General features: G+C 33.1%; 2 protein-coding genes across 2 annotated transcripts in view; one reads left to right on the top strand and one right to left on the bottom strand.

The window, feature by feature from the left end:
* LOC129216790 (patj homolog) overlaps positions 1-13,503 on the bottom strand; it is a 692,348-nt gene extending 678,845 nt beyond the window's left edge. The window contains exons 1-4 of the mRNA XM_054851005.1: positions 13,447-13,503; positions 9,259-9,367; positions 6,524-6,675; positions 1,977-2,219 (exon numbers count right to left, since the gene is read on the bottom strand). Coding sequence (XP_054706980.1) covers positions 1,977-2,219; positions 6,524-6,675; positions 9,259-9,274 — 411 coding nt within the window. The 5' untranslated portion in view covers positions 9,275-9,367; positions 13,447-13,503. The remainder of the gene's footprint in view (positions 1-1,976; positions 2,220-6,523; positions 6,676-9,258; positions 9,368-13,446) is intronic.
* Positions 13,504-22,682: 9,179 nt separating this feature from the next.
* LOC129216789 (Ig-like V-type domain-containing protein FAM187A) overlaps positions 22,683-25,921 on the top strand; it is a 28,430-nt gene continuing 25,191 nt past the window's right edge. Inside the window, exons 1-2 of the mRNA XM_054851004.1 lie at positions 22,683-22,763; positions 25,707-25,865. Of these exons, the coding sequence (XP_054706979.1) occupies positions 22,683-22,763; positions 25,707-25,865 (240 nt within the window). The remainder of the gene's footprint in view (positions 22,764-25,706; positions 25,866-25,921) is intronic.

The following is a 25,921-nucleotide window of genomic DNA, read 5'->3' as shown; positions in this document are numbered from 1 at the left end:
AAAAACCACCAAAATTAGATTTGTTATAAATGGTACAACTTAATTATTTTACATGCGTCATATTGAAACTATTATGCACAAAAAGAAAAAAACTTATTCAATTTTCTTAAGTAAAAACAAAACACATTCTAACAGAAAGAATATCCGATCTTTTCTGTAGCAATAAATCTTCTCTGAGCAACAACAACGAAACAAAATATAAAATAAAATAGAATTATTCTTTTTATTTTATATTTTGTTTCGGCTAAAAATATTTAAAAGTTCGAAGTTAATGTTATAAGAGGAAACCAAACTTTTGAGCCCCAGATAGAAAGTTTTTGGTATCAGTTCTGAAAAAACTTATTAGAGTTAATATAATACATTGTTTTTAATAGTGTATTAAACAGGAATAAAATTCCATCTTTTTAAAACCTGAGTTATATCGAAACTGTGTAGCAATTAATTTAAATTTTGTATCATGTAATATCGTAACTTCATTATAATAATCGCAAATTTTGTGTTGTGTAACATGAGAACAAGGCTGTACATGTACTGTGTCATACAAGGGATGCCTGTATTTTTTAGCTATAGAATGATATGACAGAGACAAGAATGATTATATCACAAAATGTATCTGCATTTATTTTTATTTTTTTTATATAACAATAAGTTTCAATAAATAGCTAAAATTTCATTATCTGAAATACAAACAAAAGACTTGAGGAAGATCAAGTTGCCAAGGAGACAAAATTAAATTAAGAAACATAAAAAAGAGATACAGCTAAGTCAAAAAATCAGGTGGGTTGAAAAATTATCTCGAATGAAAAAGCGAAGCTAGATGAAATGTGATTTTAGGAATTTCATTCTCTTAACTCTAACACTTAATTTTAAAAAATCAATGAAGTTTAATAAGTTTTATGACCCCATTAATATCTTAAGAATTTACCATGGCACTTTCTCCACAGTTACAGCACATTTCCTGAATCAGGAAGAAATATTTTTTGCTAGAGCACTAATTTTACCAACATATGCACAGAAGATTTATATCCCTACAATGACATTGATAATATTTTCTATGAAAAAATTTTTTAAATTGTGCCAGTCACTAGTACATAATAACAAAACTATGTCCTACTACGACTTCAAATGCCTAAAGTGCCAGCTGTAGTGAAAAACGTAACCAATTATAAGAACAATGAACACTAGTTAGATTACATAACTTATTTAGGAATGGATAAAACATAATATGTAATTTCTAAAACTATCAAGATCTTTCTCAACTAAGTTCCTTAGTAGAAACAGTTCTTTGTAGTAACATCTTTTTGCTGGTTGTTTTTCTATTATTATTATTATGATTAGACCTGCTACCAATTTTTGTGCAGTTCCAAACAAAAACCTAGCAAAATTATTATTCCATTCATACACTGATCTGGCAGCAATGCTGCAATTTCTTGACTTTCACACAACCTTCCACTGATGCATGACATTGCATCTCTAAAGGCTTGATGGTGAAATAAAAATGTGAAATATCAAGTTTGTTGGATGGTGATAAAGATGATAGAGTACAAGGAATTAGAAATGGTAGCAACTTTCAATGGTGACATCACAAATGATTTCATTTGCTGTGGGATTCTTAAAATGTACTCTTATGGATTTATTAGGAAAAATATTCAATAGCAATTCAATAAAATGTTGAATAAAAAGTACCAAATGTGTGTGGGGGGGAGGGGTTTCACACAAAACTGCATCTTAAACAGTAGCAGATTTGTTTTCTAAGCCACATCAAGAATTTCAATGGCTTGCCTTTTTTGACCATTTTTATGAAACCCTTCACAAAAGCCTGGCATGCCAATAATCTGGAGTACCTATCCTACAGAGAAGCTATTATGTTAAAATTTTTAAAATTACGTATCAGGTGACGTATTATCAGGCGATACACAAGCTAGTTATTAGCCGGCAAGGCAAAAAAAAACGTGCAGTGTGAAAATGCAACTTACTTCTGTTGAATGGGGCTCCATCTCATCAGACTTTATTGTTCCTCTAGTCTTTGCCACATGCCCATCGTAATCATAATTCTGCTCGTTGTCGGAGCTCGGCTCATAGGAATCTGAATTCTGCAGGGGTATAGGGTCTGCAGGTACATTGAGAAGTAGCTCCCCGGTCGTCGGAGATATGTCGAAATCGACAGGCAAAATGGAAGGGTGTTTGTGTAGCTGCCTCTTCAATTCTTGGAGTGAATCCTAAAACAAGAAAGAGACAGTTTTGTATCTCAGAAAAAAATATTTGAGTAATTTGGAAAAGCCATTGTAAGTCAGGTTATGTATGATATACTATAAACTTCGAAACCTGTAATCAAGAGAAATTTATATTTAGGAATTTTTTTTTTCTGATGACATTTATTAGTAATTTAGGACCTTTTGCAGAAGAACAGAAGTCAACTTCAACAAAATGTACTTTGATAATTTAGGTTTCAAACAACGGGCAACCAAGCTGCCAACTTGTTTTTTTTTTTCGTCAGTTCCTTCTTAGAATTACTTTAAACTTTTTTGTATAAGATCAATAAAAATTTTTTCAAGTACAATTTGCTGAAAAACATACACACATCATTTACCTTTTTAAAATTTATCACTAATATGATAACTACAGTATTAAAAAATACTGCCCAGTCTAAACAATTGCAATATTCTGCTTGTGTACACACAACAACGAGAAAGGGACTTTTTTTTTAAAAAAACAACCATAATATGCATTTAAAACATACCTGATATTAAAATTACATGCTTTTTGCATTACGTAAACCTGACTGAAATTCCAGTAAAACTTGGAATTTTTACCGGCTTAGAAAGTTAGTTAATTTTTCGTATATACCAAAAGGTTGAAAATAGTGTTTTGCTTACAAACTACTGATGCTAGATTAATTTACACATTAATCTTCAAAACTAAAAAAGAATCATTTTGGAGAGAAATTTTTTCACAATGATGTCTCCACTTTTCATTGATTTCCATATTCCACATTAAACTTGTTGATTGCAAATTTTAATTTTAAATAAATCATAAAAAGCAAAAACCTATTCAATACCTACAAATAAGCAGAGCAATTTAATTATTTTGATACTTAAACAGTGCATTTTTTTCATTATACATACATCTGTTTTATGCCTCACTACACCATGCTACAATGAAATAGCATCCTGAATGAAAATCTTGAAATATGCATGAAATTGAAATACTAAATAAGAAAATGTTTTTTTCCCCCTACAGCATTTAGATATTACTTTGCGTGATAGGAGTTTAACCCGTAACAAGGGAGGTGAAAAAATGGGACATAACAGGGGAGGTGGGGTCACACAGACCGTGCTACTTTTTAATTTTTTAAAAATCATGTAATTGAACTAATTTCGTGTAATTTGGCATAAATGTTCACTGAACCATTTTCTGCTAAGGGAAAAAATCATTTTTGCGTTTAAAAATAAATTTACGCTCTTTGAGGAAATTTTTCCGGAGCATTAAGATTTTTCGAAAAAAATGGTAAGTTGAAATAAATTATTTAAAACTCGTAATAAAAACGAATATAGTATTTATTAATGAATGTACCTTGGCTATTTAATATGTAAAGAATATTTCAGTACCAGAAATTTCGACATTGCACATTACAAAAAAATTTTGTTAGTACCTGAATTTGGACAGTTTTGCATCATGCTTCCTACAGTGATTCAGTCCTCATCTTCCCTTAAACAATTATTACAAAGCTTTTGTGTGCATTCTAAGCAAACAGGGTATTTACATGATAAACATAAGTATGATGTTTTCCTTTTCTTGAATATATCTCCGCGGACCTAACTTGAGAGCCATGAGTAGTAGGGCCGAAAATAGTTACACAGCCGGGGAGGTGCGGTCTCTCAGACCGCTACTGAAGAATGTAGCGGAATTTCTACCAGATGCACGTGCCAAAAAATACAAAGAAGCTAGGAGGGTGTTCAAGGTCACAAAACGATAAGCTATTGGGAGAAACCATTCTATCTGACCAAATATGAGTTAAGGGGTGGTGGGGTAAACATTCGAGCGGTCTGTGAGACCGCACCTCCCCTGTTAAGGGTTAAGTACAACAGATCTCTGGTCGCAGTGCTTGGCACTGTTAAACCCTTTTTTCTCTCATTTTAAATGGTAAGATACAGAGAAAAAAATGAATGTATTTCATGTCTTATTCGGTAATTACTTTATAAACAAAATAATTTAAGTAGTAAGTTTTTTGGGCAGTAGACTCTAGACTTCCATTTGAAATATCAACAGAATAGAGTTGCTACAGGTGTTCCATAACTTCCACATTGTTGGCAACGGCTTACAGAGCCCACACAACTCTACACAATGCTGATGATTATATTGAAGGACTTCAGAACTTAGTGGCATGTATCACTTTCGTACTAAACATAAATAATGATTAAAACTTTAACCCTTGCATGTGCTAAGCTTTTTTGTAGTGTAGTTTTAAATAATACACGGAATATAAACATAGCAAAATATAAGTGCGCAATAAGAGGACTTTGAGATAATTTATTGCTTATAAGCCAAAAGATAAAAGATTTATGCATTTTTTTTTCCGTCTCATCCTTCCATTGTATATTCTTCAGCTGCCTGTAAATGCAAGGTGAAGGGGAAAAAAATAAGGAAGAAAATTTAGAAATTTTAGAGACACAGAAAACAATGTGTAGAACAATTGCACAGAAATGATTAAAATATGCTTTACTACATCTATGTATATACTGCGGACCAAAACTCTATTTTCATTAAATGTAGGAGTGAAGCTATTTATTCCTTGCATGTTTCCTTATGCTTAAAACTACATTAAGCAAAAGTAATTCTATGCTCTAAAAATATTTTAAATAAATATTAAATTTCATTTAGAATTGCATGAATTAAATAAATGCAGTGATAAGAAATTACATTAGAAAATTATATTTATTACAGAGAATTTCCTTAAATAGCAAAATATTCAGATAATACAAATAAGAATAACTACTGAAACTCCTTTCAGAAATATTACTAACAGGCCCGGATCTGAATGCATGCAGTGCGGGGGGGGGGGGGGTGCTTAAGAAGCCCAACAGTCCAAGAAATTAAAGAAAAAATTGAAGAAAAGCTTGCACTAAGATTTATTAACGTCACAAATATACACTGTTAGCCTCAGTAGGGGCCCTACAGATTTTGTTGCAGAGGGGCCCGGCCTAAAATTCATAGATTCGGGCCTGATTACTAACATAGTATCATAAAAGAAAACTCTTAATATTCTTTTCATCGAAAAGTACAAGACATAGCTTTTTAAGTTGTAGTGATATTTTTTTCAGTTTCTTCTCCATTTAAAAACTAGAAATAGAAACTCGTATGAATCCCTTAAGAAATAATCTAAAGTATATCTCAAATGTGTCTTTAAATTTTGAATTACTTTTTTTTTTTTTTGATAATTTATTTATGTTGACAAAGTATCTGCAAGATAAATCAATCAACAATGCAAAAGGCACTTAATCTCATATTTAAAAACATTCAAATGATTACTGCAGACACGTGTTTCGGCATTACAGAAAAGGCCTTTTTCAATGCAAAAAGTAATGAGCTTATAGATGAAAAGACATGACAAAAGTGTCTGTAGTAATCTGCAATTTGTGCTTTTTTGACGTTGTTATTTCTTACTTTACTGTTCTGCACAAAGGTATTTATTTTTTTTTCAAATGATGTTCATTTTATCTGAAAAATTTAGCACATACTTAAGGGGCCTAAGGACTTTTAACCTTCAAAATTTTCGACTTTCTGGAAAAAATATATGCTATGCATAATTTAATTCTGAACAATTTGATACCTTATTTATTACCATAAGCAAAAAACTTTTCATCGTAAAAATGCGTAAACTTTCCCCATAGAGATTTATGTTAACAGCAGCTGTTTAACCTTGTTTTTCTCAGGTGCCGGTTGTGCCCGTTTTTTGCTTTGCGTGCGTGATATCTCAGAAAGTTTCTTATATATTTCCATAAAAGTTTTCATGCATGTTTGTCTGGTTTATTTTTATGACCTTAAGCTAAATTTACTATTATTTTTTAAATGATTTATTTTTTTTTTTTGAAATTTTATTAAGTTAATGTCAAAATTTTCCAAAATTTTGGGCTTTTTTTTTTTTTTTTTGTAAATTTTTATTTTTAGTTACAATTTAGGTTCATAAAAATAAACCAGATAAACATGCATGAAAAGTTATGGAAATATAAAAAATTTTCTGAAATATCATGAACGCAAAATGAGAAATCGGCTCCTGAGAAAAAGACTTAAGCAGCTATTGTGAACATGAATCTCTATGGGGAAAGTTTACGCATTTTTATGATAACTTGAAAGGTTTTTGCTTATGGTAATAAATAAGGTATCAAATTGTTCAGAACTAAATCATGCACAACATATTTTTTCCAGAAAGTCGAAAATTTTAAAGGTTAAAGGTCCTTGGACCCCTTAAAAGATGATCCTACTGATAAATTTTTCAAGATAGCAAATAAGATAATTTACTTACCTGAATATTTAAAATGCTGTTAAAAACAGGACTATCTAAGACAGATATTAGTGTATTCAGATCATCTCCAACAGATGGGCTCAACTGAGCGGCTTCAGACTCTTGTAGATGAAGCTGAATTCGCTCCAGAAGCTTTAAAGCTTGCCTGGTATCTAAAATTAATTATTTCGTACTTCAATTCATGCAAATAAAAATAGTAACAAAATGCAATTTCATACTTTTATCAACAAAAAAACATCAAATTTGCATTTTTAGACTGGAGTTTCAGAAATAAAAATAAAATTGATAGAGCATACAAATTTTTGCATAGAAATGTAAAAGATGTCTTGAGTGCTTGTGACACATGTATTGGCCAAAATTTTCAATCTGTTCAAGAACGGTCACTTTCGTTGTTCAAAGAAAGAACAAACTTTTATTTTCATTCATTTCTTTGAAGAAATCTTAAAAAGCACAATTTTAACACCTCTTGATTCTTAAATTACATTATTTCATTTTAAATTTTAAGAAGGAAAAGGTTAGAGCTATGAGAGCTCAGAATAAAAAACTTCTTAGGAAAAAAATTTTAATTGTTAGTTTCACTTGTTCACTATTGTTTCGCTTTTTACTAAATGTGTTCAAAAAAAAAGGGAAACTTCATTTTTAAAAACTTTTTAGTTCAACACTTAAACTGTCAAAAACTCAATAAACTAATTCATTTAAAGCTTCAGTACAATTTTAGATCTTGACAGTTATTAAAAATATATTATTTTATGCTTGAACATTAACTGTATGCATCCAACTGTTTAGTTGCATAGTAAAGAAAAATCTCATAATTTTCCCCTTTCACACAGCTTTCTTTCTGTAATTTATATTGTTGATTATGTGGTAATAATTTGTTATATATGAAACTGAAGCATTTATAAATAATGCTGGTCACATAGTGGCACTTTATGTTGGCAGCAATTATAGAGTTCGGTAGGCACACAGTACTTTTTCATGATTTTTTTTAGTTCACAGACAGTTTTACATTTTATTTAGATTAGGTGTAGGGACAGCAATGTAGGCCTGTCATTTCAAAATTTTCCAGGGGGGTGGGAGGTTTGTGTTCAATACATTTTATAAGGGGAAAACAACATGCGCCCCCTGATTGCCCAAATGACAAGCCAGGATATATGATTTTCTCAATGATTAATGTTATGTAATTATGAGAATGAACTGTTTGTTTTAAGAAAGCAATCATGAAATAAAGATACAACGAATCGCGTTTAACACTGTTGGGATGAGTAACCAAATATCAGTAGTAAAAACCATAAGCAAATTTTTACACAAAAGTTTTAAAACACATTATACATAGATAAAGAAAACATTTATTGATTATAAAATTGCTTCAGTAAATTATCATTTTAATACTGTTTTCGATAAACTCAGAAATTAAATTTGAAGACCATATTATATGATTAAATTCATTAAAAACACAATGCGAAAAGTCTGCAGTTGAAGTATAGCAGTGAACAAATAAAAATCTAAACTATTTTCTCTTCTAAGCATTGACATAATAAAGGGGTTTCAAAAAAATAAATGCTTATTAATACTGAACATTCTGGGCAATTCCCTGCTAATGGACTTATCAATTTTGCACAGACAACTGCACAATGGTTACAAATATACTAGATTGTTTCATTACATGAATTTTATCAAGAACATGAATTCTACTTCTATGTTAGTAGTGTATTATCAATTAAATTTTGAACAATAGGGAAGTTGCAACCTATTAAATATTCCTATTTTGACTTTTGGATATTGTTAATTGGCCCTCAAAACTCAAAAATTCACCAATCCCCGAATTTTAAAACACCATGATTGATTTTTAATGAATTTTTAAAAAACCCACATGCAAAAGTGTGCTTTTCTGAAACGTCACGAGCTTACATCACAGGGCTCTAAGGAGCAGCCTTCTGCCCCTTAGAGCCCTGCACTGTTGTTGCTATTGACATTTTGAGCATGACAATATTTTTATTTTTTAGAAATTTAACAATTCTTTTCAACACACTATGGAGGCTAGATTCGTTAAAGCACAGTCTAATAATCTTCCTCAAGTAACATCAATGATGGTGTTCGAATATTTCCGAGAGGATGAGAAATTTAATGTTCCAGAAACGTGATGCCAAGTGCATCTCAAACGAAGCCAACTGCACTTTTGTCGGCTTCTCCTTGTTCGCTGAGCCAGGCAGAAGAGCGGATGATGTCACTTTCTGAGCCATGCGACGTCACATTCTCTTGAACTTATGAATTATTTTTAAAAAACTACTTATCGTATCGCAAAAATTTTCTCACCGATGATGTTCATACAAGTTGTTCTATCGTATAAAAATAAAATTGAAAAAGCGAAAACTTCCCTATTCTAGAAACAATATTTAAAACTTTTTCTTTCGGTAACAGATGTATGTCATATGATACATCCATTACTAAAACAAAAATAATATGTAAATAATATTTCCAGATTTTTTTCAAAAATTTATTGCATTGTATAGAAGTAGAGTGCGTGTTTGTCATACAGTTCATGCAATAAAAAAGGATCTAACTTCTAAAATATTTTAAAATCTTTATAGCATGTTTTGGGCAGCAAATGATATTTCTATAAAAACAAAGTTGCCCATCTTTAAAACTTTAATAAGTTTACAAAATAAAAGCTTAAAGTAGAAACTATCGAAACAATAAAAAAAGTGCAAAACTGTAGATGAACTTAAAAACTTTACCTCCACTGACAGGCATTTTATAAGTTTGTACTGCCGTGTGTAGCAGGCTAATGCAATAAGCAAAACAGAAAAGTGATTTTAGCTGTCCATTGGAACAAAAATGCTGCAACTGTAAAATAAAATAATATCAGAAAAAGCTCTAAATGTCAAAAAAAAAAAAAAAAGCAAACAGCATAAAACATATTCTACTCAACGTAAGTACTACAAAAACTAAAAGCTATGCAATAAAGTCCTTAATATTTAAGTATAACAAAACTTTGCTACATGAAACAATTCTAGGGTAAGGTTTTCATAATTCGGATATTCATTTTGTAAACAAGCTGTTGATTTCTACAAAATTTAAACATTTGGGGGGAGGGGGGGAATCACTTCATAAATTGAAAACTATATAAATTTTCATACCATTTAAAAATATGCTTTCCCAAATGTACATAGAGACTGTTATTTTCATATATGTTCATTTAAACGTTAATTAACATATATCATTCTCCTAAAGCTGCATTAATTTTTCATTAACCTCCTTCACTACAACTTTTTATTTAATAGCCTCCAAAAAACAGTTACAATGGTCCATCAGACACACAAGCCTAGTGAAATTTTTCTTCCTCTGGGAGCAAAAAAAAAAAATTTTGGAAAAAGCTTGGTCATAAGGATTAGTAATATAGTTTAAATTAAACATAAGAGTTGTGGTTTGTGGAGGGTAACCAATAAACTTCCATCGCTCCAGCTCTGGTGCTGATATAAGGGATGTCCAATGTACAATGAAACTTTACTGAATTTTCCCCTGACATGAACTTTAAACAGCTGCTAATTATTTATTAATTGAATAAATTACGTGATTTTTTTTCGTAGTTGATTCTTTACAGTCTGCTTATTATCTGTGCAACATTTTTTTCATTTTAGGATTGACAACATTAAGAAATAGGGATTGGGAGAATGGGACTAGCTTATTTTCCCAACCATGAATTCTCATCCCAAAAGCGAGGGTTTTTTTTCTGATTTTTTTAAAAATATGTAATCTTTGATTAAGGGGCATTCCAAGGTATTTTTTGACATTATGTAGAGTCCGTAACGTGACCTTTTTTTGCCATAACTTTTTTAATTTACCACTTGATTTGCAAATTATTTTAATTTGAGCTGGTGTGTTGGTAGGAAAAGATGAAAATAAAATAATATGCTAATCAAACAGTAAACTAAAAAGTTATGGCAAAAAAGGTCACGTTACGGACTCTACATAAATGTCAAAAATACCGTGTGAAATGCCCCTTAATCATTTCAAATGCTTATATTATGTTTTGTTATTGTTTAAAGAATATTTTACAAAGAAGTTTGTTTGATATTTTATTGTTTTTTATCTGAAATATGTATTTCTATAACAAATGTCCAGAATATTGGACGTGTCATAACTTTTTTAATTTTTGACCTATAAATTTTAAATTTCGTCTATAAGATACTCTTTACCATAGTACTCTGTCAACCAAATAAAAACAATTTTTGGTTGAGTATTTCAAAATTCCCTCTAAAAGGGTTTAAGGGCCCAATGATATTCCCCTTTCGGGGGGGGGGGGGGCATTAAATTGTGAAATGCCCCTTAATCATTTCAAATGCTTATATTATGTTTTGTTATTGTTTAAAGAATATTTTACAAAGAAGTTTGTTTGATATTTCATTGTTTTTTATCTGAAATATGTATTTCTATAACAAATGTCCAGAATATTGGACGTGTCATAACTTTTTTAATTTTTGACCTATAAATTTTAAATTTCGTCTATAAGATACTCTTTACCATAGTACTCTGTCAACCAAATAAAAACATTTTTGGTTGAGTATTTCAAAATTCCCTCTAAAAGGGTTAAGGGCCCAATGATATTCCCCTTTCGGGGGGGGGGGGCATTAAATTGTGAAATGCCCCTTAATCATTTCAAATGCTTATATTATGTTTTGTTATTGTTTAAAGAATATTTTACAAAGAAGTTTGTTTGATATTTCATTGTTTTTTATCTGAAATATGTATTTCTATAACAAATGTCCAGAATATTGGACGTGTCATAACTTTTTTAATTTTTTGACCTATAAATTTTAAATTTCGTCTATAAGATACTCTTTACCATAGTACTCTGTCAACCAAATAAAAACATTTTTGGTTGAGTATTTCAAAATTCCCTCTAAAAGGGTTAAGGGCCCAATGATATTCCCCTTTCGGGGGGGGGCATGAAATTGTAAGTTAGTGGCAAGGGAAAGGGATGGGGTAACAAGATTTGTGATACTGCATCATATTTGTTTCATAAAAGTATGCTTACTTTATGCTTTATTTTATGAAAAAACATGAAATGTGAAGAGAAGATCAAGTGAAGCGTGACACCAGGGTCAAATTCATTAAAAAACAAGTGTAAAATAATTATGGACAAATGTCTCTGACAAATAAGGTGACGAAATGCTTATCAGATCCGATTATTGTTAAAATTAAAGTTTATCAGACATTGGCTAGGTATACAACTCCTCTGATATGTTACGTGTTTGCTGTAAATAAAATTTTGAGTTAAACAACATTATACAGATGTTGTGATGACATAAAACAAAAATCACACTTACCAACATTATTTTTACAATAAAAAACTTCATTCAAAAAAAAATTCAAGATTTTTCTTTTTTAATATAAAAAGTACAGAAACAAATATGTCTTGAAACATACTATACAATAGTGTTATCCTATACAGTTCCATACAGTAAAGCCTGGAAAATTATATAAAAACTGAACATGAAAACACCTTAAAATGTGCAATTTGCTGTATGTTACCATTAAATGGACACAAAAATTTAATTACTATATAACATCAATTTTAACGATTGTCAAGGGACTGGAAAAAGTTATCGTTAAATCTAGGAGCACAGACATTCAATGCAGTCAAATCCGGACCAGTGAAATGCATCGTTAAATTGAGGTAATCGTTAAATTCGGTTTCGTTAAATCGAAGTTTTATGTATGTATATATAAAACAAAGGTAGCACACTATGTTTAAAAAAATTAACGAGTTAAAGGAAAATATATTTTAAATGTACCTATGGTTAAAGAACTAAAAGAAGCATAAGTCAAATGGAAGACCTGGGGGAAATATAACATGGAACATGATAAAAAATTTCTAGATACTCAAATAGTTGCTCTTCACACTCAAACATAACATTTTAATGGAACTTTCCACTCTATACAGTTAATGACTTGTTTTTTCTCTATTTGGCATATTATTTAATGTTTAAACAGCTAAATATCATTATCTGGCGGAATGTTTCTCATTTTGAAATACCTTTCAGTCTCTTTAATGTCTTGTTTGTTTTAAAAAAATTAACATTAAATTTGAACTTTCGGAAAAATAGAGTTTAGCAACGTTTGACAGGTAGAGAAACTTTTTATTTTGACTACTTTGGATCACATTTTGAAATCACGCCAAATGTTCCATGTTACGATAACTCCCCTGAAGACCTAGTAAGCACTTAAAATACACTGAATTTATTACATTAAAATTAAAAAGCATCTTTGTATTAAACAGCAACATTAAGCTTTTCAGTATAATTTCAAAAGGAAAGAATCTTTTTACGTTGTTGCACTAAAAATGAACTTCAGTTTTGAAATAATAGGACACGATTTACTTTATACACGCAACATAGTTAAAGTAATGCATTTACTTACATTTATGTGCTCATTCAAATCACAGCAAAATAATATTATTCAGTAAGAAAACTAATGGATCTAGTGAAAACAAACACTTGTCGAAAACAAATTGCTAAGAGGAAAACCATAAATATTAAATTTTATGAATATGTAAAAGAATTTTTAAAATTTTCATCAAAACAGTTTTTACGAAACAAGTTAACTTTCAGTTGAAAGTTCCCTATTCGTGGAAAAGTGTAAACAATATGTTGAACATTTAAGCAACAGAAAGAATAAAACTATCCACAAATTTGTTTTTAAATAGCTAGAGAACAAAGAGCATTTATTCTAATAATTAAATCATTGTTTCGAACATTACAAGCCGTATTGAAGTTAATGAAGGCTTTTAAACTACGTCAAGACACAAGTTGCCTCGTAAATGCAGAGAAATAAGGCATAGAAGCTAAATGTCAGAAAAAGAAATTTTAAAAATTGAACATTAAAAGCATAATATTATTTAAAATTGAAATTAAAAACATTACTTTTGCACCATACGAACCAGGATAAGAGGAGAAGTTTACATTCCAGCCCCCCTCGATGATTTCACTTCAGTTTGTTGAAGCGTAACAGCAACAGAGAACCGAAACAAGTTTTGACTAAATCCTCCGTTTTCATCTCGCTTATAATTTGCATAGCTTTTAAATTAACTTTATCCTTGAAAATCTATTGGAACAAAATCATTAAAAACATATTAAAATTTCTGAGTTTTGGCCCTAGCTTCATTAAATAATCCGGCGCTTAAAACGTTTGTTATTCGAGGAAATATTCAGTTTAAAATATCCCGTGAAGAACTTTTAAAATAAATATTATTAAAATTTCGAAAAAAATTGAGAGAATAATCAATTAAACTTCAGCTTTTGAAGTGAAGTAAGCGAATATTAAAAGGCACTGTGTCTTGCGTTTACAGAAATTGTAAATATTATGATGATTGAAATAATGATTTTCGTATTCCTACTCAATCAAAGTAATGTGGTCTTATCGAAAGAATTGATTGATATGATTAAAAGGTAACAATAATTATTAGAATTGAACTATCTGCAACTAAGATAGGTTTATTACTGTATTACAATTTTTATTACATCATATACATTTCAAAGACAAAGGGAGGGAAATGTGTATTTCTATATTAAGAGAGTTGCCCAGGCCTTACGTATACCCGCAGAACCCACAGTGAGCGGGAACCCTTCACTAAAGGATTAGTGGCCCTTGGTGACAAAGCAATTCAGAGAAACTAAGGGGGCCTTGCGATTTTTCACAGCGGGGCCCAAAATTTATAGATCTGTGTCTGGAGACCAGACATGGATGCGAACAGTCCACAAATCTATGTTTTCAAGACTTATATTTCGAAACATCCGTACCAGATTCCCTACTCGTGTCCTAAAATTGTGCCTTAACCCTGATCTTTCCGATGATGATCCCTTCTAAAACCAAAACCTGGATCGTGCCACGCCTGCCCGTCCTTGACTCACTCTGACGCTATTCGAATGAGGAGAGCTATGAGTTTTTCGGTGATCCCCCTTTTCCCTAAAGTTATTTTTCTAGAATCAAGATCCGAATCGGTGGCGGCTCACCGACAAGTTTGACCAAACACAACCAAACTATCAATTTCGTCAAACAGCCAAATGGTACGATTTTGATTGTGCATATTTTGGTGGGCAGAAAAGAACTTTCCTTTTACTAGTTGGAGAGTGTGTTTGCTAAAAATTCAATCTTGTGTCATATAAATCTCACCTCACCATTGGAAAGTATGTATATTGTTTAGTTAGACTCTTCCTTCTCCACTTCTAAATACAATGAAACCTATCTACCATACTGTTTATAACAATAAACCTATCTATAACGATATTTTCCGCGGTCCCAGCAAGATGTCAGCATAAATAATCAAAATGCCGATAACGATAATCGGTCTATAACAATATTTTTTTTAGGTCCCAACTGTATCCTTGTAGACAGGTTTTACTGTAGTTAGAACAGAATATTTTACTTCAAAAAAAGAGTTCCAAACTTACAATAATAGTACATAGTACTACTGTAACATTTTTGCTTTCTTCTATCTTATACATAAAACAAAGTATTAAATTCGTGAAAATTTCCCATATGTGATACAATGATTTAAAAATCATCCCTTCGGGTGCCAATCTCTTCATGTGGAGTAGCGCTAAACGTTTTTCATCCTCTCGTTAAGCAGAACAATGGTACAATTTAGAAAATTTCAGGCAGTAGGCCAGAAGCATTTAAATGGGCCCCCTTGAACAAAGAAAATGCTATAGAGTTGCAACCATACCTTTTGTCAATACATATGTTAGACTAGATATTGGGTAACCTAAACGAAATGCTAGATGGCAAAAAATGGTTGTCTTGATTTTAAATGGCAGTCTTGGCTTCCTGAAGAGGTTTTCCACCTTCAGCTCAGTCACTCCTATGCCGGGCTGATGAGTGCTATTAAGCATGAAACTGCAGTCCTCAGCTGAAATTAACTGAGCTGGTGGTGTATTTCATGAAATTAAAACCATATTTGTTGCATTTTTTTTTTCTTCCGATGAGTTCCTCCAAACCCCAAGATGAGTCTGAGTCTTCCGAAACATTTTTTCCTAACTACAGTACCGATACAATCCAGAATTTTTCGAGGTTCCCATAGACTGGAGTCTCCATTGGCAAATTTCCGATATTGAAGTTCAATTAGTAAACTAGACCATGAGCGAGATTATTCTACCTCAAAGAACTAATACGAGAGTTCAATCAAAAACTTGCATGTAGGTAAACCTACGACAGCACAGGTGTTCAATTTGTTTAAAAAGTTCTCGTACAGAAGTGGCGTAAATTAATATTAGCATGAATTTTTTTTTGAACTTGAAGTAAACTTTGAATGTTTTTCAGTTGCCTCAGAAAAAAGAATTTTAAGGAGCTTTGTCTTTTTTTTTTTTTTTTTTTTCCCTCTTAGGGGTAAGCAATATAAGCCAGTAGCAAAAAGAACGGATGAAGATTTCTTCTCTTGCCAGAGGTTAAATACGGGAAGACGCGAAGCTGAAGCCTTGCTCCTGATTGAGGGAAATAGGTTACTACTGACATGTCCTCTCTGGTAAGTTTTCGAGTGGCGTGATCGGTATAAGGCGTCGGAGTCGTAACAAAAGGATCCCGGGTTCGATGCCAGCCGGTCAAAAATCATCCGTGTCAGACAATGGTGACTGGAGCACGTTAAATATGTGGTTACAAAGACTTTCAGCTGAATCAATACCTCTGGGGGTGCTGGACCAGGGATTGCGCGGCTTCTGGTCTGGATAAAAAAACAGAGCTGTCTTCAGGGTCCTATCCAACTGGTTACACCACAAAATAGTGGTAGGTACGCGGGACCCTGGGGGGTGATGTGATGGTTAGTTTCCGAAAGTATAAAATGGTGAACATTTAAAGGCTCAGGACTTAGAACTTTTAGATTATATTCGTATTAAAAAAGCATTCTGCCAAATGTCCTCAGTGAAGTTCTTACAATGAAGGATAAAAGTTGATCAGCTGTAATATGAATATGTGTTTTAAAAATGAAGTGTAGTTTAATATTATAATTTTATCAACATTTTAAAAACTTATTAAACATATTTTTTCATTTTGAAATTTAAATCTTTATTGTTTTCATTTCGATCTGTGTGTTCTAATTATTAGTTATTCTTTAATGATTTTAACGTAATTCATTGATAGGTGTAAATATAATGTGACTAGTTGTACCTGGGTCGATCCAAAAATGAGGTTCTCATAAATTTTACATATAGACAAAAAAATTTATTCTCATAGAAATTTAAATCATTGAAAAGATGAAACTTACCTCTATTTTTCTTCATAATCGCAATCTTTTTCTACACATTTTTATAGACAGTGCTTCAATTTCTGTATCCCAATAGCATAGAACTCCGCAGCCAAACAGTTGAGAAAAGTTTAACCTCTTCTTTGACTTCCACTTGACAGTACGGACCTTACACTTAGTGATTATCACTTGTTCCCCAAGTTTAAGGAACATTTGAGAGGCCAACACTTCCGTAGTGACGATGAAGTCAAAAAAGAGGATACATAAATTGGAGCACCGTCAACAAAAATGTGTAGAAAAAGATGGCGATTATGTAGTAAAGTAGAAGAAAGTTTCATCTTTCAAACGACGTAAATTTCTATGAGAATAAAAATTTTGTTTATTTGTGAACTTAATGAGAACCTAATTTCTGGATCCACCCTCGTATTATTGTTACTACTATTTTTTTTTTCATCGTTCGATATTAGAAAAAAATACTAAAAATTAAAAATACAGCTCCCATAACATTTAGTGATAAATCAGTTGTTTTCTAAATTCGGTCAGTAAATTTTGAAAACACTTTTCCCCCATTAAAAAATACTGAAAAAAAGTATCATTGAAGGTTTTTAATAAAAGCGAAATCAAATTTTAAAATTGTGTTGTTTCAATAAATTTATACTGGTCATTCCTTGACTCCGTATGAATTTCTCTTTCTTGCTCTCCCTTTCTTTTTAACTTGTTATTATTCATGTATTAAGAGATTAGAAGAGTTTTAATCTTTTTTTATTTATTTATTTTTTCAAAATAGTAAAACAACTCCAATGTGTATACTATTATAGTTAGTTTAAATAAAATATATATCCCTCCCCCCCCCCCCCAGATGTTTAATGGAGAAGAATGTAAAAAATCAGGGTAATTTACTTTTTCTTCGTAACAAGTAAATGAAGAAACAAGAAAATTTTAAATGTAGGGATTTAGGAAAAGAAATATGAGGGGGAAAATAGTAGGGGAATGTGGGGTAAAGTGAATAAACTTAAATGACTGAGCTTTTGCAAAATTAACAAATTAGAAATTTGTTTTGAAAATTACAGTGCAAAAAGAAAGAACATTGTAATTTATAATAAAAAAATTTTTGAAACATTATTTTTTATTTTCGGTAGTAATTTTGAGCTTTCAAAAAATAGTGGAAATTTTTCACATTTTGAAAAAAAATCACTTTTTTTTTCATGGGGAAAGTGAAGAATGAAATATTTTTGTTATGAAACATTTCCTATTTGATTGTAAAAAGTGTTTTTGATCAAATGAATCAGTAAATAAAATTCTGAATGAATAAATGAAGATAAAATGGAACAATAAACGAAATATAAAATTAATTAATTAATTTAAAAAATGAAGAAAAATAATTGAGTGAATATGAGAATGAATGAATAAATAAGTGAATTACTGAAGGAGGGAATGTAAATATATCAATTAATACATACATGAATACGTAAATGTTTTAGTAAATTAAATGATTCAGTGAGTAAACGAAATAAGCTATTTCACTTTGTAACGAATAAATAACGAATAAATATCTTTGTGCTGAAGATTCAAAAAATCAATAATCCAACGTCATAAAGCACAAAAATTGCAGAAAATTGCAAACTTCACTTTGCCCTGCATGTACTCGACTACTTGAGCAAGTTATTTAAAAAGCAAATAAGTTTAATATTAACTAAATAAATTTTGCACTGCGTATGAGACGGTGTCAATTAATACTTAAAATGTTAATAACAAGAACTTTATTATTTTAAATTATTAAAATAATTTTTGACTTTCAACAATTATTTCAATACTAGTGTCATCCGCACGGCTTTGCCCGTAGTAGAAAATTAAAAGATCTTTTGGTTCGCCTGTATATTTACAAATAATGTATGGTGAATTTCTCACCAATTGGCTTGGCCATGTTACAGTTCCACGTTATGATAACTTGGTAATGTACTCGTCCATCTTATGATAATTTTGCTCGGGAAAATGTTCTTAAAATTGGAATAGAAAAAGAACAAACTCGAATTGTTGAAAAATCGCTTCGAGGTGCACACCCCTATGCTACAAACTAATTCTGTGCCAAATTTCATGAAAATCGGTCGAACAGTCTAGGCGCGATGCGCGTCACAGAGATCCTGACGGACAGAGAGAGAACCGGACAAAGAGACTTTCAGCTTTATTATTAGTAACTGGTAGTACCCGCATGGCTTTGCCCGTAAGAGAAAATTAAAAAGTCTTTTGGTTCGCCTGTATATTTACAAATAATGTATGGTGAATATCCTCGGCAATTGGTTTGTGCCCTCGTTACGGTTCCACGTTATGATAATTTCGTAATTTACTCGTCCATCTTATGGTAATTTTGTTCTTAAAATTGGAATAGAAAAAGTACCACATCGAATTTTCGAAAAATCGCTTCGAGGTGCACACTCCCATGCTGCAAACTAACTTTGTGCCGAATTTCATGAAAATCGGCCGAACGGTCTAGGCGCTATGCGCGTCACAGAGATCCTTACAGACAGAGAGAATTTCAGCTTTATTATTAGTAAAAAAGAAGAGTATCAATTATTGGAAATCGCCTGTATTATCATATTCTTTAATATTCAGCGGTATTTTATTCCTGACTGGAATAGACCACATGTGCAACTATATTGTTGAAATATTACCAGATAGGTGGTGCTAAACTCCGAGTAAATATTTCATCTTTTCACTTTGCCCCATATGCCCCTACTTCTACATGCTACCAATTCTTTCCTTAACAAATTTGGTGTATTTTTCAGTTCTCCGTTGCAGGTGGAAGTTCGTTTCCCAATGTTCGATCTTCCCTTGACCGACTCACCCTTGCGTGACCATTTCCTCCAAAAAAGGTTAAGTGAATCCACGCGTACGAATTTTATCCACATAACCGTCAGAAAGTTTCGTGAAATGGCAAAACGAATGTAGTAATGAGAGTGAATTCTTTTGTGTTTTTGTTGTGTAAGATTATAATATAAAGTGGTAAAGAAAGAGAGAGAATTATTAGAAGGACACAAAGACATTATATTCGATCCTAATAAAAGTCATATCTAGAATTTGAAAGGGAAAGAACCAGGCTCAGATTCAGAAAGTGGGGGGGGGAGGCATAAGAGTCATAACACCCCTTCCTCTCTTTAAGCGACCCGTGATATCCTAAAGAAACGTTTTAGAGACATATTTTGAAGAATTCACCCCAAACCCTATATTTGTTCCCCAAAAACAACACTTACGACCCCCCCCCCTTCCGTTTCAGGAAATAACCTCCCCAAAACCAAAAGTTGGATCTGCACTTGGAAAGAACTAACAGTAACTTAATCACTAAGAACAAAGTTCAAAAACTGTAACAAAACAAAATAGTTTAGAATCACGAATTTCCGAGCACTTTTAATCCGAAAAGTTGATAGATCCGCGAACAGAATGCTTCCTCTAATTTTCATTTCACCGCATCGCCTTTGATCTCTGATTCAACACAGCAGCAAACTACTCAGACAAAGACATTGCCAGTTACCGGCTTCGTATTGAGCAACATGGTAACGAAGTACAGTATACAACATAAAAATAATCGGATGTAAGTGAAATTCTCCTGTAAAGTAGCAATTTTCCGGTGATTCCGAACAAAGTTTAGTTCGAAGAAATTCAGGTTAGTGGCACTTAGTGTATTATGAAGTACAAAATTGATCACAGATGACAGATGTCAAAAAAAAAAGAACTCTTCAGAGTTGTAGATATAATTAGTTTTAAAAATCAAAGAATCAGGCCCGTAGACAAGGAGGGGGGGGTCTTAGGGTTCACTACCCCCCCCCCCCCGAAATATTCGGTTTGACCTTTAAATGTTCGTTTATATTTAAAAATTTCCAAAATATATTATTCCAAAATTCAAATGTCTTTTATATGTATATTGATTGCATAAAACGCTTTCATAATAGATAACCCGACGACTTGAACATTCGCACAAATAGCGCAAAGCTCCGCAAGAAAGTTTTTAAACCCTCCCCGAGATTATTTTCTGGTTACGGTCCTGCAAAGAATAGTCTTGAGGTGAGTACGGTTATGCCGAAATTCGTGCTACTTACCGAAAATTCCTAAGTCATGCATGGCTAAATTTGAACAGTTCAAATAAAGCACCGATTTTAGCACCCGTACTTTGTAATTAGCAAATTAAATTAAGATGGAGCACACCGTCTGTACAAGTAATTTACTAATACCCTTAAAAGAACATCATTTCATTGTTCGCAGAAATGTATGGTGGTGCTAATAAACATTATTAAGCTGGAAATGAAATAAAACCTTTTATTTTATTTTATTTCACATACATTTCTGTCAATTCAATTTTATTAAATTTGAAAGTACCACATAAAAGGTAATCGTGAGAATTTCCGTTTGATTTTTTAAAAATTATTGTTTTACCTGAACTTCTATCAAATAAATTTAATTAAGTTAGAACGAATACCGTAAACGTTTGTCTCAGAAATATTCTGCTGGATATTAAGGGTAGTGCCGGATCTAGGGGGGAGCAAACCGGCGCTCTTGCCCCTGGCAGTAACTTCCAAGGGGAAAGCAAATTCTCCTCATTTCAGTTTTACCGTTGGTGCTGAATATGAAAAGTTGAGGAAAGATAGGTAAGACCGACAGTTTCAAGTTGTTTACGGTTCTCCAAAAATCGAAGATCCGGCACTGATGAAACCAGGGAAACGGTACAGTATTGAAATCTCGGCCCTCGGCAACCCGATCGAATCCAGAAAACTCGACCATATTCTGGTAGAACGAAGAACCCGTCGGGAAAAACCTGTTGCATGTGCATTCCCGATAATCCAGAATGCTTGAGCACTCGGTCACTTTTCGATCCACATTATCCCGAGTTTAAGAAACTCTACTCTGATAAGAAAATTTGCAAGGAGGAGGGGGTCAAGTCAAAACAACCAATTCTCGAAAGCTCCTAAAATCTCATGATTTTACTGCAGCCTCCCCCCTGAAGAATCTGCAAAAGGAATCTGGCAGCGTATTCCCTTCGGCTTGGCCGTGATGGAACCTGTCTTGCTGGACGGACGTCGCTCAAGAGTTCTGTCAGACCTGTCTCTGGAGATATCTTCCGTCTGGATCCGAGATTCTGGCACATACATTTGCCTAAAAGAGCAGGAGGTGGTGGCTCACTACGCTGTCCAAGTTCAAAAAGGAGAGCCACATCGATACGTGAGTTCAATGTTTAAATATTGTGGGATGAAAATCACAATAAAACTACTGTTTAAGGCTTTCACGGCCGGCGTCAATATGGGGAGATAACATTTCCGGGCTTATTGGCCGTGGTCTAATTGGAGTAGAAATTCCAGACGTTTCGGCTTGCTTTGCTACATCCATCATCAGTGGTTTGAGTTTGGTGAGACAGTCTCACCAAACTCAAACCACTGATGATGGCTGCAGCAAAGCAAGCCGAAACGTCTGGAATTTCTACTCCAATTAGAATACGGCCAATAAGCCCGGAAATGTTATCTCCCCATAATAAAACTGTTAGTATTCACCTATTTAGTCGTTTTTAAGTAAGTTGACTACCCAAGTTAACCTGTCTGAGTTGACTACTTTTTTCAGGTACAGAATTAGTCCTTTATCATACAACTTCTATAAGTTGACTACCTGCTTAAGTTGACCACTTAAGTAGTGCCCCACCAAGTGGTCTCTTTAGACAGGTTGCACTGCAATCTAATTTTTGTTTTTAAAAAAATCGGTTCATGAAGTTTTTTCTCAAATTTTGCCAGTCCGCGGACCAAAAAAGGTTGAGAAACACTAGATCTAAACATCTTGAGGAGAAATTTCTTTTGTACATATTGCTTGCAGGTTGTGATGCGAGGTGGCGCTAAGAGCCGAGGGGTCTCACAAGACCTGCCCCTTGCCGATCTCAACTTGATTGTCGGAATGGATTGGTCCGAGTGGAGCCCTTGCAACCGATGTGGAGCGGTCGGCCGGAGGAGGAAGGTTGGAGTCTGTTCCATTAGAGTAAGATCAAGATAGAAACCATTATTTTTTTCTCATTTTTGGGGGTGAGGGGGGGGTCTTGCTTTGGGGGGGAGTCTCCGCGATATTGAGGAGGGTGCGCCCTTGCCCTTAGGAGGGGGCACCCCTGTCATCAGTCTGGAGTAGCCGTAACAGAAATGGAGTTAGTTTTCTTTTCGTAGAATTTGAGATTATCTTCATGCTGATAGCTAAGTTTAAATTTAGCATACCAGCAATGGATCCCAAAGCAGTGTAAAACTACAGTCTCTGGACGTTGTAAACTAGTTGTTTGGTATTTGATAATTAGTTCTGTCGAAACGCAATTTTCCTTCGATTGTGTGCTAAATTTAAGCTTACAAAGAGACGTCACGACCGTGGGGTCAGAGATTTGCGTCATTTTTTTTTGTGGTGAAAGAGGACCCCTAGTGCCTTACGTGGTTAGGTAATATGACGCAATACTCAGAAAATTATGAGAAACATCGATTTCATGTCGCCATGGAATCTCCTAGGCGCCTTATGAATTTAAAATGTCAGTCTCTTAACGAGCCACCGCTAGCCTAGTTGGTTAAGGCGCGATCTTGTGCTACAGAGGTAGCATGATTGAATCCCAATCTGGTCCTATTTCTTTTCTCTTTTTTTTTTTTTTTTTTGCTACCACAACAATTAGCGGTAACGAAAAAGTGGTAGAATGGAAAATATGAGTTGCTTTAAATTGTTTTGTTTAAAGAAAAGGAAAATAATTATAAAAAAAATGATCCAAATAAATTCTTAAAAATTATGTAGGGAAGAGAGAAACTATTTCAATTATTGCTGTGATAACAAAAAAAAAAAAAAAAGATCCGAATGTCCTATGAGCAGCTGTCCCTTATAACCATAAGGTGACCACATGTCAAAAACCTTTACTAGGCAAATCAAACCGTACAGAATAACAAGCAAGAATGTTTTTCAGTGAATGAAAAAGTTTGCGATCCTTGGCAAAAATAAATTTCAGAAAGTAATTAATATAGGGGTGAAAAGCGTTACCACAAATTGTTGTGATAGCAAAAAAAAAAAAAAAATGAAGAAGAGAAAAAGGTCTAGAGTGGGATTCGATCGTGATATCTCTGGAGTACAAGACCGCGCCTTAATCAACTAAGCTAGGGGCTGCTTGTGAAGAGACTGACATTTTAAACTCATAAGGCGCCTAAGAGGCTCCATGGCGACTTTAAATCAATTTTTCTCATAATTTTCTGAGTATTGCGTCGTATTACTTCAACCACGTAAGATACTAGGAGTCATCTTTCACCACAAAAAAAAACAAAAAAAAAAACGTAAATCTCCAACCCCCACGGTCGTGCCGTCTCCTTGTTAGCTAGCAGTGGGAAGTAATCTTAGCTTCTATGAGAGGCTTTCTACCTCCAGCTCAATTATGGCTAGACCAGATTAAATGATCTCAAACTAAGATAAAACTGCAGTCCCTGAACGTTTTAACGAGTTGTTTGCTGTTTGACACATTTTATTGATTAAAAATTGGAGTATTGCGTGTTGCGTGCTTGTGAGAGCCAACTTGAGATCCACGTTTCGTATAGAGATACCATTAAACGTTGCGTTCACGCTATCCATTACAACTTAGAACTACTTCTGGAGGGAGTCGAACATTTGCGAGCAAGATATTTTTTGTGCGACCCTGTTACAATTTAAGGGGAAAAAACATGAACAATATTATGTATTACAGGATTACGTAACACAGGCTGTCATTTAGGGGGCCAGAGGGGGGGGTCATTGCTCCCCACCTGATTTTGGGAAATCAATGTGCAAGAATATTTACTTGCAAGTGGGAGTGGTTTGTGTTGCTTTTTGGTATAATTCACTTTGAGTGCATGTACTCTTTGCCCTCCCCCCCCCCTTCCTTGTGTAAAAATTCTAATGACTGGCCTGCATCTACAGAATTCGACGCTTCTTAATTTCTCCGCTTACTTGTGGTGTGTTTCGCTAAATACCCGACATGTACAGTTCTGGTTTCAGCCACAAAAAACAGCATGAAACCTCGATGTTCCAAAACCTCTCAGTTAACAGAAATTCACTTTTAAGTTATAAAAAATGTCTAAAAATTTAAACACAGCTATGTATGTTTCAAGCTTACTAATTAATAGCTCTTTTTGTTTTATTTTGCTTTATTTTCATAAAGTGTTTTCAGAAAAAAAGTAAAACAAGTATAGGTACGTAATTTGAAAATTGAAGTATTTTCTATGATCCAAAAATTCCATTATTCCGTAAGCAGTTGATCCGTTACTTGGGGTCATCCATACTCTGTGCGTGTTGTTGTCATCATTCATTCTGATTGTTTCACACCATTTAAGTAAACAAGTCATGGTTCTCTAGGAGAAATTTGTTTTATCACTGGTAGAAATGATAAGCTATAAGTAAGCGACTGGTAATATGAAAGTGATTACGTTACGCAAAGCTAATGAAATGTTGTCAGAATTGGGGTGAAATTAGAATCAGTAATTCAGTTTCAATCTCTCAGTTTCCTCCGTTAAAATAGAAAAGCGCTGTTCAACCGTTTTCTATTCGAGGGCTGCATCTCATATTAAAATGATCCTCGCGGGTTAGGAACACATACAAAAAGTCAAAATGTTGAAAAAAATTCTAAATAACATAGGGAAATATGGACAGGGATAGAAAATTAAGAACCAATCATTGTTGACATCACTACTTGTGTCTTTTTTTATTAAAAGCACCTGGTTTCAGTAGTCAATTTCTGAATATTTGAATTTAAATTTGTAACGTTGACAATAACCGTGCTTTTTGATTTGTAACATTAAACAAAACAACGGCTACGCGGATCAGCTTTGCTGGCCGTCCGTAGGTTGTGCACCACTGAAATATACGAATAAAGTAATAGAGTTTAGTTATTAATTCAAAATACCAGCGGGTATCTTTCTTTTTCTTTTTTCGTTCTTCAAGAAATTGGATCCCTCCAAGCCATCAAAACCTGTGGATTCTCCCCTCTTCAGCGAATACCGAAAGGGGATTCCGTGCCGATCAAGCCTTCTGCCTAAGAAAATCAGGGATCTTTCCATCGTCGTCAACACAAAATCAGAATTCGTGATCGGATTTTGTCAAGTAAGTCAGATATTTTCCTCGTATGTTGTAGTGGATGGTAAAGATAAGCTGTAGGC

This window comes from Uloborus diversus, chromosome 2 (assembly GCF_026930045.1).
Source record: "Uloborus diversus isolate 005 chromosome 2, Udiv.v.3.1, whole genome shotgun sequence".
Lineage (NCBI taxonomy): Eukaryota > Metazoa > Arthropoda > Arachnida > Araneae > Uloboridae > Uloborus > Uloborus diversus.
Note: the sequence above shows the minus strand (reverse complement) of the source record. Positions and strands in the feature narration are given on the sequence as shown.